The sequence below is a fragment of the Doryrhamphus excisus genome, linkage group LG5 (assembly GCF_037039965.1).
Source record: "Doryrhamphus excisus strain RoL-2023G ecotype Guam linkage group LG5, RoL_Dexc_Guam_v1.1, whole genome shotgun sequence".
Taxonomy (NCBI): Eukaryota; Metazoa; Chordata; class Actinopteri; order Syngnathiformes; family Syngnathidae; genus Doryrhamphus; species Doryrhamphus excisus.
In genome coordinates this window covers 11,718,474-11,733,281 of record NC_136361.1, presented here as the reverse complement: position 1 = coordinate 11,733,281, position 14,808 = coordinate 11,718,474, and the positions used below count along the sequence as shown (strand labels likewise).

General features: G+C 42.3%; 1 protein-coding gene across 2 annotated transcripts in view; it reads right to left on the bottom strand.

Annotated features, from left to right (window-relative positions):
- znf385d (zinc finger protein 385D) overlaps positions 1-14,808 on the bottom strand; it is a 74,242-nt gene that overhangs the window by 42,555 nt on the left and 16,879 nt on the right. For both annotated transcript variants that reach the window (XM_058053388.2, XM_058053389.2), the window contains exon 2: positions 13,456-13,601. In XM_058053388.2, coding sequence (XP_057909371.2) covers positions 13,456-13,601 — 146 coding nt within the window. The remainder of the gene's footprint in view (positions 1-13,455; positions 13,602-14,808) is intronic.

Genomic DNA, 14,808 nt, shown 5'->3' with positions numbered 1-14,808 from the left:
AACATACATCTACACAATTTTTTTTAAGCACAATATTTATTCAATCATGAATGTACTTTTATTTATCAAGGCAAAGTGCCTAGAAGTCTCTTGACAATCCAGATTTCCATGCAACGTCATGATCTATGGAGGAAAACAACCACAAGAAATGATAATCATTTCATCTTTATTTGAGATTCTCATGTGATGCCACAAAAATGAGATGATATCATTATGGCAGTCTTTTCATTTTACATGGGGCAAGTTCGGGCAAGTGGTTCTCACCTTAAGGATTCCCTATGGGCAAGTCATTTTGGTTTTTAAATGTAGAGCCCTGCATCAAGTTGAGTCCAGCCTTCTAACTCAATGGCTAGCGCTCTCGAACGGGCAGGTTCCATATATAGAGAGTGACATTTTGACTGGCAACTACACCCAATCTCAGTAAAAACAGTGACTCAAATGCTGGCCAATTATTGTAGAGTAAAAAAACTTGAGGTAATAAAAATAAAACAATGCCTAGATGCCTTTTTTGTCTTTCTAAACTTGCTTTGATGAAGACAGGATCTGACGTGCCAGCGCGCTGTGCCTGTGCATTAGCTCAATGCCGCTTCATAATCAGCTGCATTTCAGAGGCGAGTTGTTGCACGTCATTGAGATTTGACCGTCGGCCTCGTTTCTTTCAACTGCGGGGCATCTCTTTCTAAGAGCGGAGTAGCATGAATGATTTATAGTCGACCAGGAAGTGGACAAGCACAACGACAGCGAGTGGAGCCAAGGGACCCCCAGGCTGCCTCCAAATGACAGCTCAGTCCAAGAGCCCGTCAGTCACTCGGATGTCCTCGGTCAACTTTATCCTCGGGCTTAATTCTCCCTCTGGGATGGGTTCGCTTTTCGGATAATGGGATTGGGTGGTGCAGAGCAGTGAAACAATGCAGGAGCACAGATGTTGTACTCCCAATAATCACATGCATGGCGTCCAGACCACAGTAAGTGCAGTGGAGAGAGCTCCCACTGTTTCACATACAAGATTGAGGTGAGGTGGAGCAATAAGACTTTATTCATTTCCCAAAGGGAAATTGGTAACACGCCCAGACAAATTTGATTATGTATGCTTCACATAGTTTGCACTCAGGAGTTTGTGCTCTTTCATGGTTAAATGTTCACATTGTGGCAACTCCTGATGTATTTTTGTGGTTTGGGTCACGGGTGAATGTAGACGCCATCTTTAGGGGCTGGAGATGAATATTTATAGCCTGGATGAGCAACCCTAACAAACTTAGATTGAGCGTGAAGTGCTGGTTTGCAGGTTGAACAAAGCAACGTACGATAGAAACATTTCAAGTGAAAAGAGACAAAACCAAAAAAGTGGAACTAACTAAAAGAGAGAATGTGTTGCTCCTCCCTCAAGCTGATAAAATACAAGCAGACAGCTTGAAGCCATTACAGTTATCAGCAGAGTTGTGACTTTATCTCCAAGTCGCCTGGGCAACAGATTCCTAAAGTTGTTGGTTGGAAACCTCACAGGTTGTAAATCTTTTGGAGTTCAAACAATCCCTCTCTTGCTAAAGAAACCTCGTGCCTGTTGTTTGGTCTCCACGAAAACATTGGCGCTATTTTGCACGTATGTTTTCTTTCCATTGGCTCTTAAAGGTTTTTTTTTATTATTCCTGCTCTCTTGACACCTTGGTGCAACACTCATGACCTGAACTCCTCCCCTCATGCCTCAGTCCCACTCCTACCAAACACACAAACCAAACCACAACATTCATTCATTCATTCATTTTCTACCGCTGGTCGCCAGCCAATCACAGGGCACATATAGACAAACAACCATTCACACTCACATTCATACCTATGGACAATTTGGAGTCGCCAATTAACCTAGCATGTTTTTGGAATGTGGGAGGAAACCGGAGTACCCGGAGAAAACCCACACATGCACGGGGAGAACATGCAAACTCCACACAGAGATGGCTGAGGGTGGAATTGAACCCTGGTCTCCTAGCTGTGAGGTCTGCGCGCTAACCACTCAACCGCCGTGCCGCCCAAACCACAACATCTCACGTCATTTTTAAGATGCTGAAGGAAAAAATAAATAAGCAAAATAAATATGTTTAGATATACAAATGAACTTCACCTGTCACCTATTCTTGTGTTTTTCTTTCATGTCACAAGCAAGACGGAGCCACTCGTATTAAGAGTCTTCAGAAACAATCACCAGATTTGCACCGTAGGCTCAGAAGCCGGACCTGAGGGCGTCGTGTTTACTAACTGCAGACAATCTTGGCACAACATCAGTAGTGGAAATGTCATCATTGCGCCTTTTTTGCAGGACTACCAGACATCGGTGAGCACTGTGGTTCTCTCCACCTCCGTGGATGTGCAGCCTGTCCAAGATTAATGCACCTTTCCCGGCGAGAGCATGCTGCTTCTGGCTTTACGTTTATGTTCACCAAAACAGAGCTTTGGGGAGGGCAGAGAGCGTATCGTATAAGGAACCCCGCTCCTCTGTGACATCACAAAAGAACAGTTTTGCAACGACCTCTGAAACCGAGCGTTTTGAGCCATCCCGAACTTCTTTCATGGCTCACTTCCAAATGTGCAAACCTCATTATTTGATACTTTGGTATGGTTTAATATGATAATACGTATATGAGAAGACAAGATGCATTCACAGTGGAACCTCAATTAGCATAAGCCTCGGTTAGCGTGTTTTTCGGTTCATGACAAAAATGCCTACAGCATTGTGTTATTATACACATCAAGGCAAACTGACACGGCGATGTCAGTGGCATAAAACTTTGTCGAGCTCCGCCATTAAGGCATTACTCTCCTACCATCACTGCCACTCTTGCCTGAGTCATTCTAGTGGTATCTGTAATCTTTCTTTAATTGCTGAGGTTTGTTATGTAAACATTTGATGCATTATAGCATCGGCACCGTCCAAATTACAAATGGACAAGAGACAACGGGTTTCCTCCATGTTTTTATAGCGTTATCCATTGTTTCCTATTTATTGTTTGTATTGCAATGCGATATCACAATATAACAATGGAGGTAATTTGCCTGAGCCTGAGTTAAACCAAAAAAGACCATAAAATTCAAACTGATTGTGGAGTCATGACAATGGAAAAGCAAAGCACAAAAGAACCAGCTCCAAAAATGTGAACCAATAACAGTGGAAAAAGGGGCAACAGAGATGCCCCAAAGCAGATTCAAACCCTGGATCACAACCCCAGGCCACACAGTTAGGAGACCCGAGTTTGATTCCACCCTTGACATCTCTGTGAGGAGTTTGCATGTTCTCCCCGTGCATGCGTGGGTTTTCTCCGGGTACTCCGGTTTCCTCCCACATTCCAAAAACATGCTAGGTTAATTGGTGACTCCAAACTGTCCATAGGTATGAATGTGAGTGTGAATGGTTGTTTGTCTATATGTGCCCTGTGATTGGCTGGCGACCAGTCCAGGGTGTACCCCACCTCTCGTCTGAAGACAGCTGGGATGAACGGCATATAAATATAAACAGCATATAAAATGAACGTATGGGAAGAGCACGGTCTTGAGTCATCTTGAGGATGACCATTTGGACCATTAAAGCCAACATACTTTTGTCCATCTCCACCACCGATAAATAAGTAGACGAAGACTGACGCTAGTCAACCATCGCTCAGGCGACACTAGACAATGGGAAAATTACGACATGGATTGACATGAGCTGAGCGTTTGTGGTGATTGTTTGATATCAAACTTGCTTTCCGAAAATTCATTCATTCATTCATTTTCTACCGCTTTTCCTCACGAGGGTCGCGGGGGGTGCTGGAGCCTATCCCAGCTGTCTTCGGGCAAGAGGCGGGGTACACCCTGGACTGGTCGCCAGCCAATCATAGGCTGGCGACATATAGACAAACAACCATTCACACTCACATTCATACCTATGGACAATTTGGAGTCACCAATTAACCTAGCATGTTTTTGGAATGTGGGAGGAAACCGGAGTACCCGGAGAAAACCCACGCATGCACGGGGAGAACATGCAAACTCCACACAGAGATGGCCGAGGGTGGGAATTGAACCCTGGTCTCCTAGCTGTGAGGTCTGCGCGCTAACCACTAGACTCCCGTGCCGCCTTCCAAAAATTCAGTCAAAATTAAATAAATGAGACAAAAACTCTCCAAATGAGCTGTGAGAGAGTGTGATGGAGGGTTAGACCTGGCTGTAAAAGTACCACCAAGTACCCCCAGGAAAAAAAAACCCTCTTTTCATCATCCGTGCAGAGCTATGGAAGAAGGAATGGGAAGCATCATCAAGGGAGAGCGCATCAAGACTGCCTCTCTCCAGTGGTCGGTGGAGGGTTTAAGAAGCCGCACAGCAAGATGCTAACAGGTGCAAAGACAGCTGGCAGCGTGGCGGTGCCCCCCCCCCCCCCCTTGCATCATGTCACCTTTGATCGCTCTCTGCTGTCATGAGCGCTCGCCAGCTTCCTGGAGAGATGCCACTGAAAGGGACTCCACCGGTTGTTTTCGGAGGAAGAAAACAACGGCGTGGAGTCACCGCTTTGTTCTTTTCATTTGATCAGCGTTTCCTGCTTCGAGCCATCCTCTGTTCATGTCAAGAACAAAAGGAGGAGGCGGATGACGGATCTATTTTCTGCCCTGGTAAAGCCAAGGATGGGATTAGGGAATCAGGCAGGAATGCTCCAGTGATGATTCAGTGAAAACATGTGAGTCTTGTAAACCATCAAAATGGTCACATGAGCGCCACGTGATCAGGACGGGGAGGGCTGCAAGGCCCAGATGGAAGAATAACATGATAGCAACATTACCATATTTCAAACTTATAATACCATACTTCCTGTGTATGATTTTTCACATATGCCACTGCCACTAGGAGAAAAATACCATATAATAAAAACCGACTCCCCCTGGATGTTGACGCCTGTCAAACTGGCTGACTGGCATCAATATCAGCAGTTGTCAACATAACCAAAACCGAAACTAGCATGAATACAGAGAAACGTCGGTTTTCGTACGTCCCACTTTTCATATGATTCTGTTTTTGACTAAAATTTTCCCCAAAATGTTTTGTATATCGCCTGAGCCAAACATTGTGCACAACAAATTAATCTCTTTGCCTTTGTAACGTTCAGTGGAATTGGGTGCCGGAAAAAAACATCCACACATCCAGTATTACTGCAAATAACCCACCATGGGGCACCAAAAAAAACTACTGAATTAATGAAAGACGTCATCGCAAAGTAGAAGGATGTTGTTTCCTCTTTGCTTCTTGGCCATTTTCTACCGCTTATCCTCACGAGGGTCACGGGCAGTGCTGGAGCCTATCCCAGCTGTCTTTGGGTGAGAGGCGGGATACACCCTGGACTGGTCGCCAGCCAATCACAGGGCACATATAGACAAACAACCATTCACACTCACATTCATGAGATGCTGATTTTTAATACAGTTAAAAAGCCAGCATTTCAAGAAATGCTCCAAATGTTTGACAGACAGTATGAATTGCCTGTGAGAAAGTACATGTCATAAATGGAAATTCCACAATTTTACAAAGTGAAATATATTATTATAAATTAATATTATTATATATTATTGTGACATTATTGGCCTATGTTGATAATAATATGTACCTGCATTGTTTTATGACTGAAAAGTTTTTTTGTCCAGTGTCTCTTTTCATTCTCGCAGAACCAGGCTTGTGCATCGTCTTCTGATTTATTTTATTATTAAACATTTTAAACACAATCCTCAGTTTTGAAGTTGTACAGTTGATTTGGCATCACATTGCTTAAATAAGTACAAACCCATCAAAGTAGTACCTTGCAATATGCATGAAGTTTGCATTGTTACAAAAAAATCAAATTTGGACTGGTCGCCAGCCAATCACAGGGCACATATAGACAAACAACCATTCACACTCACATTCATACCTATGGACAATTTGGAGTCGCCAATTAACCTAGCATGTTTTTGGAATGTGGGAGGAAACCGGAGTACCCGGAGAAAACCCAAGCATGCACTGGGAGAACATGCAAACTCTACACAGAGATGGCCGATGGTGCAGTTGAACCTAAACACTTCCCTACCGTGCAGCCCTAAAAAGGGTCTTCAGTAAAGATACAAATATGACAAATCAAATCACATCAATGATCAAATCAAATAAAATCAATAAAATACCAATACCTCTCTGCCAGTGACAATGAAAAGGGGTTTCAAATAATTGAATCCTCTTCTTAAGAATAAATATCACCCAAATAACAAAGTTGAAATTAAAAATACTGTCATTGAATAAATGACATAATAAGAAACCAGCCAGAAGTGAGTGAGAAGCTCCTGATCTACTATTCAGCACAAACACTAACACTCGCTTAGTGATGGCGGGTCCACACCCAAATGGACTGTGATGGAGGTCTGTTCGTGTGTGCGTGCATGTGCACGTGGGACTCCAAAGCAATTTCCCAGCGTGCACGTCAGCATGCACAATCAATAAATCACACTCCTGATTACTCTGCAGGGGGAAATGGACTTTGTATTGTTTCTCGAAGACAAATGTCGACTGCGGGCGAGACAGATCCTATTTTCAGGCCTTCAGCCGCACGCACACACACTCTCACACACACAAAGTTTGTGTGTTAACCAGAAAGCTGCTGCCCCCTTTTCAAGTTTCTCTTTCATTACACTCCAAAAGGTTCAATTCCATGCGAGCTGCTCTCCTCTATGACTCCATCCATTGCAAGATGGAACTTTATCCTGACAGATCTTCACGGCTCACTTTCTTTTTCTCTGTCTTTTTTTCCCCTCAGCTCAACCATGAGTCTGAACCAAAGACCGGCGACACCCCATGACATCTACCTCACCCTAAAGAAAAAAACAACCTTGTTATGCTACATATGACAAAACATTTCCAGTTCCAGTATCAGATTTCTCCTCTCACAGTGCCTTTGGCCAAGTGACAGAATGTTCCACATATTTCTAGTACTAACTCATCATTTACATAACCTCCATATGATTTGACTATAAAGAAGTATGTTTAAAAAGGGTGCATTTTCAGTACATTTTCTATTAAAAACACGTAATAATACTATCCGATACAAGACTCTATAAGATGCATGTGGTGACTTCATGGAGGAAAGACTGCATCCTTTTTGCAATGATGATTTCAAAGTTTCTTGCTTCTGTGAGGCATGTAAGCAAGTTCAAGTAAAATGTCTTCTTATTTCTCTCCATGACAGCCAGTCTTCTCTCTGTTTGCTCTGTTTTTGCAAAGACACGATTAAAATCCAGACTTGCAATAAAGTTTGAGAAGCATCCTTATCAATGCGGAGCTTTGCTCGCTGTGCAATCACGCCCTCAAATAAACCCACCTTTGTTGCAGCGGGGGTCTCGGAGGTGCGGCAAAGCCAGCGCAGGCATAGAGGGAAGCTCCGCTTCCTTTAAATCCTTTATAATAACACTGCTGCTATCATCTTGGCGGAGTGTTTAATGTGTGTCGACACTGCCTTTTCATTTCCGGGGCAAATTCTGTGAGAAAATATGCCTCTTAGTTGCAAAAAAAAAAAAACTTCCACTAAAAGAAAGACGTGGGAAAAGAAGAAGCACACATTCCTGATTAAACTTTAAAGACCAGTTGAAAAAATTGCAAGAATTTAAGGAGGTTCTAAGTAGAGCTTCAAAATGGGAACAAGACAAAAACATTTTTGAGAAAGTAATTTATTGCACACAAGCATTAACGTGAAATGGGCTTTTCAGAAAAAGAAATAAAATGTTGAAAAAAAGACTCGGTAATGAGTAGCTACCGCATTTTTGTTAATTTCTTTGGTATGCTTGATACCACAGTGTTTCCACATGGTAAATGGAAATGTTGCTCCAGGTGGAGCTTCACACTGGACTTCACACTGTCTGGAACTGATGTCCTTTTTTGTAACCTCCCATTGTCACCCATCTGCAAATGTTCCAAGTTGGATTTAGATGAGGGGAACATGCTGGATAATTCCAAAAGAGTTATTCCTTCCTCTGGAAGAGTCCTTTGTCAAGCGGGTATGTTGAACTGCAGTGTCGTCGTGTTGAAAAAGCCAGTCATTATCACACAGACGAGGGCCTTCAGTCATGAAGGCATCATCTCCAGATATCCAGTTGCTGTTTGACGCCCCTGCACAACCCGAAGCTGCATTGTTCCATGTCATGCCAGCAACATCAGGACTGTTAAGGTTCAATGTCCCATGCTTGATGCTCTTGTGCAAATTGCAAATGGGAAATTTTGTAGCGTAGAAGAACGTGAGGCCTTTAAAGACCTTTTTTTGGCCTTCTGGACGGCACTCAGCTTGCAATTGGCCACCTTAAATACCCTATACCAGCTGAACTGTGCTGTCTCCTGTTCTGTTTACTCTGTACACGTCCCGCTTTAAGTACAACTCTGACCTCTGAATGGACAGGAGGATGAGTACATAAAATTAATCCAGTACTTTATATGAACTGGTGCGATTCAAACCACCTGCACTTCAACACCACCAAGACCAGGACTTCAGGAGAAACGGGACACACCATTAAAGGGGACCATATGTAGGTAGTTCATCCCTACAAACACATGGGAATGCATCTGCATGATATACAAACTGAAGTGTCAACATACAAGAGATGCAGGATAGGGCAGATACATCTGTACTTCTTCAGAAGGCTGGCGCCCTTCAACATATGCAAGTTGCTGCTGCAGATTTTCTACCAGACTGGTAGAAACCCATTATAGCAGATGAGTCAAAAACCTCACCCATCTCTAACCTGGAGGTTCTACTGTAAAAAGCACGTGCAAGGGTATGCAGATGAGGTTCTGCCACATAGTACCGATAGCAGGTAATTGGAAGCTAAGCATAAGAAGAAGATGTATGAGAGTTCCTATCAGCCACTAAGGTTCTTGGTATCGTTACACAATTAGCGATGAACTCCTGAACCTCTCGTCTTCCTTCCCTGTGGGCTGATCTCCATTTCCTTCCACCGCCTCCGTCGTTCTCCAGCTGTGCTCAACACATCCAACCTTCTTTGAAATTGAACCATCCTCATATTTCAAAAGGAAGATACCAAGATGTAAAATATATATGTACTGTATATAGGTATATTTTTTTTTTAAATCCATTTTGCTTCTTTGTTTTGGAGCCGATCACAAGGTTTTGATGACAGTGCTGATTCCAAGCGCAGCCTGCCTCACATTTCCTCGTAATGACTTTGGAAATGGAAATCAATCAAGAGCACACTAGAGGGAGTGCACTGATTCAAAAATCCACATTTCAGAATTGCACAATTAAAGAGTTATGAATTTAGACATAGAGAAGAGGTCGGATCAGATATACTTTGCTTCTTCCTGCTCCTTCTTGGACCAAAAAGATGTAGTCGTAACTCGCAAATTTGCTCTTAGAATTTTGTGGCTTCACTCTTATAGTATTCATTCATTCATTTTCTACCGCTTTTTCCTCACGAGGGTTGCGGGGGGTGCTGGAGCCTATCCCAGCTGTCTTCGGGCGAAAGGCGGGGTACACCTGGGACTGGTGGCCAGCCAATCACAGGGCACATATAGACAAACAACCATTCACAATCACATTCATACCTATGGACAATTTGGAGTCACCAATTAACCTAGCATGTTTTTGGAATGTGGGAGGAAACCGGAGTACCCGGAGAAAACCCACGCATGCACAGGGAGAACATGCAAACTCCACACAGAGATGGCCGAGGGTGGAATTGAACCCTGGGCTCCTAGCTGTGAGGTCTGCGCGCTAACCACTAAATCGTCATGCCGCCCACTCTTATAGCAGTTTTCCAAAAATATATTCATCAATAAGCCATGCTATTTTGTGGTTGAATACGGCCTTCATCAAAACATTTAACGAATATGACGAATTTTTGCCCCAAATGAAACATTTTCAAGCATTAAAATGGCTAAATGAAGTAAAATACAAATAAGGCATTCAGAAGACCCACTGAATGCGATGACATGTAGTATTCTACACTGGTCAGTAGGTGTCAGTGTTACATTGATGAGACAATAGACACGACAGGAAGTGCTGTTCAGAAACCGGAAGCTAGCATGTTCTCCCCGTGCATGCGTGGGTTTTCTCCAGGTACTCCGGTTTCCTCCCACATTCCAAAAACATGCTAGGTTAATTGACCACTCCAAATTGTCCATAGGTATGAATGTGAGTGTGAATGGTTGTTTGTCTATATGTGCCCTGTGATTGGCTGGTGACCAGTCCAGGGTGTACCCCGCCTCTCGCCCGAAGACAGCTGGGATAGGCTCCAGTATGCCCACGACTGATCTTGACGATAAGCGGTATGGAAAATGGATGGATGGATGGATTGTAGATTCTAAAAACTACGAATAAAACCATGTGGAATTTTGTACTATGTGAAATAACTGTAAATATGTCTTATATTTTAGATTCCTCAAAGCTGACACAAGGGCTGCAACTGATGATTATTTTAATAACCGGATTATTTTTTCGATTCATCAATAAATCTGTTATTAAAAAAGTGCATGAATTGACTTTTTCCTTCCCCAAAATCATAGCAAAGAGAGTGAGAAAGAGGACACCGAAAATTGAAGTAGAGAAGTATAAACAATCAACTGACAAACATCTCAAACACTCAACTGCAAACCAACGAGTCGTCGGCACAGACAGCTACATGCGCATCACCAATGAATAAACAAGAAATAACAAATAAACAAACTTGAGGGGGAGGCTTTGCGTTTGGCATTGGCTATAATTTACTGGACAGGCACAGCCATAGCTATTTGTAGTTTTACTGTTCTACCACTAGGTTTTGTGTGTATACACGTATTTTGCTTGGGAATGTTCTTTTGCACGCTCTACCACACATCCCTGCAGTGGTTTGCTTTGCAAGATATCAGGAAGAGGCAATAATGTCGATTGCTCTTTTCCAAAGTCAAAGCTGATACGTGTGACTATCTTGTTCTGTCTGAAACACAAAGATAACAGGTTCGCTTTCATGGATGGATGACTGCGGAAATTGAAAAATATTCACATTGAAGAGGCTGAAATTAGGATATTTACAGTACATTTTGAAATTAAACGATTAATCAATGACCAAAATTGTTGTCGATTAATTGTATAATCGATTAATCATTGATTCATCTATTCATTTAATCACTGCAGTTCTAGTAGCCACCCTTTTTTGCTATTTTGATAGCGCTGCAAACACTTGGTGGTCTCTCAATAAGCTTCATGAGGTAGTCACCTGAAACAGTTTTCACTTGACAGGTGTGGAATTCTTGACTCATCAATGGGGTTCAGATTCAGAACTTTTGGCCTGTACTGTATATTTGGTCATCGGAGTGTAAAGGTGACTATAGGGGTTCTATTGTATGTGTAGAGGGCTCTAATGATGTTCAAATATGTATTTAGAACGTCGTAAACAGGTTTTCTATGCTCCAACTATGAAAATAGTCCATTTCAAATTAAGGAATCCTACCTTGCGGTAAAGCAGCTCCCCAGCTCCTTCCTGAGCCTTTCTCAGGTGAGGAGAGTTTGCAGCTAAGAGGGAACACGTGTGAGCATTAACAAGGAGATGACTCGTGCTTGGCAGGCAAATGCTGCTAAGAGGAATAATGTGCTCCTCCAGCCTGAACATAAATCAGCAGAATATGAAAGTCGTTTTCAGAGCAACACGTACAGCCCAGCCACACACACACATACACGTGTGTCTCCAGAATGTGTAAATCGCCACTGAAATTCATCACTTGTCTTTTTCTCTTTTGAGAGTTTTATGATTTTTTTTTCTGTAAAGGAAATATTCCCCCATCTTTCCTGCACGCAGCTCTCTCCTCTCATGACGGCGCTGACATTCTTTGGTCGAGTGCGCTCTTACGGTTGTGTTCATGACTTACATTTTGTAGTATGGCAAACACTCCCTGCTTCCACTCGGTGGGAACAAAATTACATAAAATAATAAAAAAATAATCATGTCCAGTTGGAGAAGCTTGCCTGCCAAACACTGTTGGCATGAGTAGTTACCATGGTGATTATTCAGTATTTTAAAGCAAATTATGTTTTCCAAATGCTCTTACCAACAGACTGACAGAAAGTACAGTCAATAAATGAATTACCCAAGTCTTACATAATTATAGATTATCACATGGTTTGTCTGGTATCAGGCCAGGTATCATGCCCCCAAGTGTCAGTATCAGCCCAAGACCGAAGGTCTCACATACTAATTTAATCATGAGCTTATTATCACGTACTATTTAATCAAAAGACCATTTTGTTTCCAGAAAATGTTCAGTTTAAATACATGTATTATATCTAAACAGTGTAAACACAACAATTGAAAAAATAAAATTTAAATATTTAAATAAAATTTGCAATATTTATAGAATATTTATATATCTGCTCGGTGTCAACATCAAAACTACACAAAAACATAAAGTGAAAGTGAGTCAAGCTGCATGCCTCTGAACATTGACGCCGTGAACTGGGAGTTACATGGGTGACTCCAAGGTGCCGCAATAGTGTATTGGTAGTGTGTTGTCATGGAGTCCAATAAGCTGAATTTAGCACTATGATGGCACTGTACAGTATATGGATGCAATAATTATAGGTTACCTGATACCAGACAAACCATGTGATGATCTTATTATCACATACTATTTAATCATGAGCTTATTATCACGTACTATTTAATCAAAAGACCATTTTGTTTCCAGAAAATGTTCAGTTTATTACATGTATTATATCTAAACAGTGTAAACACAACAATTGCAAAAATATTTCAACAATAATATTTTATCAACAGTCTTATCTTATCAATGTCTGACAATTAAAGTTCCATTAATCAAGTTTGGGTTTTTTGGTGACTGGAGAAGCACTAGGCACTAAGCACTCGTGTGCTGTTCTCTGATTGGTTGTTTCACAGGCACGATACCAGAGTGGACAGCTACGGGGGCTGATACTGGACATGGTTAAACTCTATATTTTATCAGTATCACTGCCCTGGGCTTTGACACAGTATCATTTCGGCCTTTTCCCGTATCATTCATGGGCGCTTTCTAGGGTACAGGGACAATTAATACTGTAGTATGTAATAATGTGCAAGTATTGGTAAACATCAGTGGGGATTTAGTCTTCAACAAGATTTTATAGATTTTATGAACATCAAAGACAATGTATAGTGAAGGTAGCAAGATAGCATAGATGTTTGTGTAAAGAGCAAAATACTAATCTGCACAAAGGGATCATGACAGGCTGCAATGGCCAAAGGTGATGGGCGTTTCCACAGAAATCAGCCGATACTGATCGGTGACCTATCGATCAGAGGATCCCTATCTGTCACCAACATTACGCAAAGAGAGTTAAGCGCTGTCTTTGACCCATTCCAACCAACCACTGAGCGTAGCTGACGTTTGGCTAACACTGGTCTGCTAAAAGGCATGGACAACGTGATGTGACAAAGTGAGACTCACCGCGTTGAATCCTGGGAAGAGTCTGACGGCTGCTGAGGTGTTGTCCAAGGGAAAAGGAAGAAAATGCTTCATGCCAAGTGCGCTGTGAACAGACGGCACGGCGGGCCGGGCGTTGGCGGGCACAAGGCCGTTGTGACAGTTGTTACCTGCGGGTGCGGGTACAGGGGTGGGGGGACAAAGCCAAACACAACACGGTTATGAAGGACTCGCCACACTATGTCACACTGTGGGGCTCTCTGTCATTTTATTAGGCAGCTGAGATGTGGCAGAAAGATATGCCTTTGCATACGTTTATTCCAACACGTCCATTAGCTTTATGTCTTCAATATTTCATTTTATGCTTTCACACTGATGACCAATTTTACGCTTGAGCGTTAATTATAACGATTTTATTTTTAGCTCTTTCTTCACCTTGCAGTGATGATGAAGATCACCGTGAGCGTTATTATTCTTTGCCGTTGTGACACTTTGGACTTCATGCCTTCATGCAAACACGTCCTAATAAGCAAGGACACTAGAATTTAATAGGCTGTCAACTCTGCATCCACCTCCGTAGTGTACCATGAACGAGTACCAGGCGTGTTTGGCCGCCATGATGGTGAGCAGAATCCAGAAACATTGCATTGTAAACACTCTAATAGATCAGGGGTGCTCATTAAGTCGATCGCGATCTACCGGTCGATCGCGGAGGTGGTACTGGTCGATCGCGGCGTGACATTAAAAAAATATCATCCCAGCATCAATGCCGTCACTTGATTGATATACAGGGCAGCCATTCAGATGACAACTGAGTGTTGCCCTTCGGGTGACCAATCAAATCAAACAACGTCTCTAAGTCCAGCAGAACTTACGATGTCAGCCTATCATCCATCCCCGTTACTTGATTAACATACAGGACAACCAGTCAGATGACAACTGAATTTTGACCTTTAGGTCACCGCTCATGCGTAAACAACGATGCAAAGTGCTAAGCTAGTCGGCGAATTGCATCAGATTTTAAGCCCTCGCTAAAGTTTATGGTCACTAAAATGAGTGAAGTAGCTGGACCAAGTAAAAAGGCAAAAACATATCACTTCCATACGGAATGGGAGGTGGACTTTTTTTTTTCACAATGTCTTTTTCGAAGTGCGTTTGCCTGGCTAACCTGGCTATCAGCAGCTACTGTCCGGACTATGCATCCCTGGCTGATTCAATTCAGTGCAAGTCATCAAAGTAAACTCAGGTGATTACAAAAAATGTTACTAGTTAATTATGTGTGTTTTGCAATATTGGCTCATTTGGTTATGTAAGGTACATCAACATACATTGTACGTACAAATAATCCTCAATACATTTGAAAATAAATAGATGTTT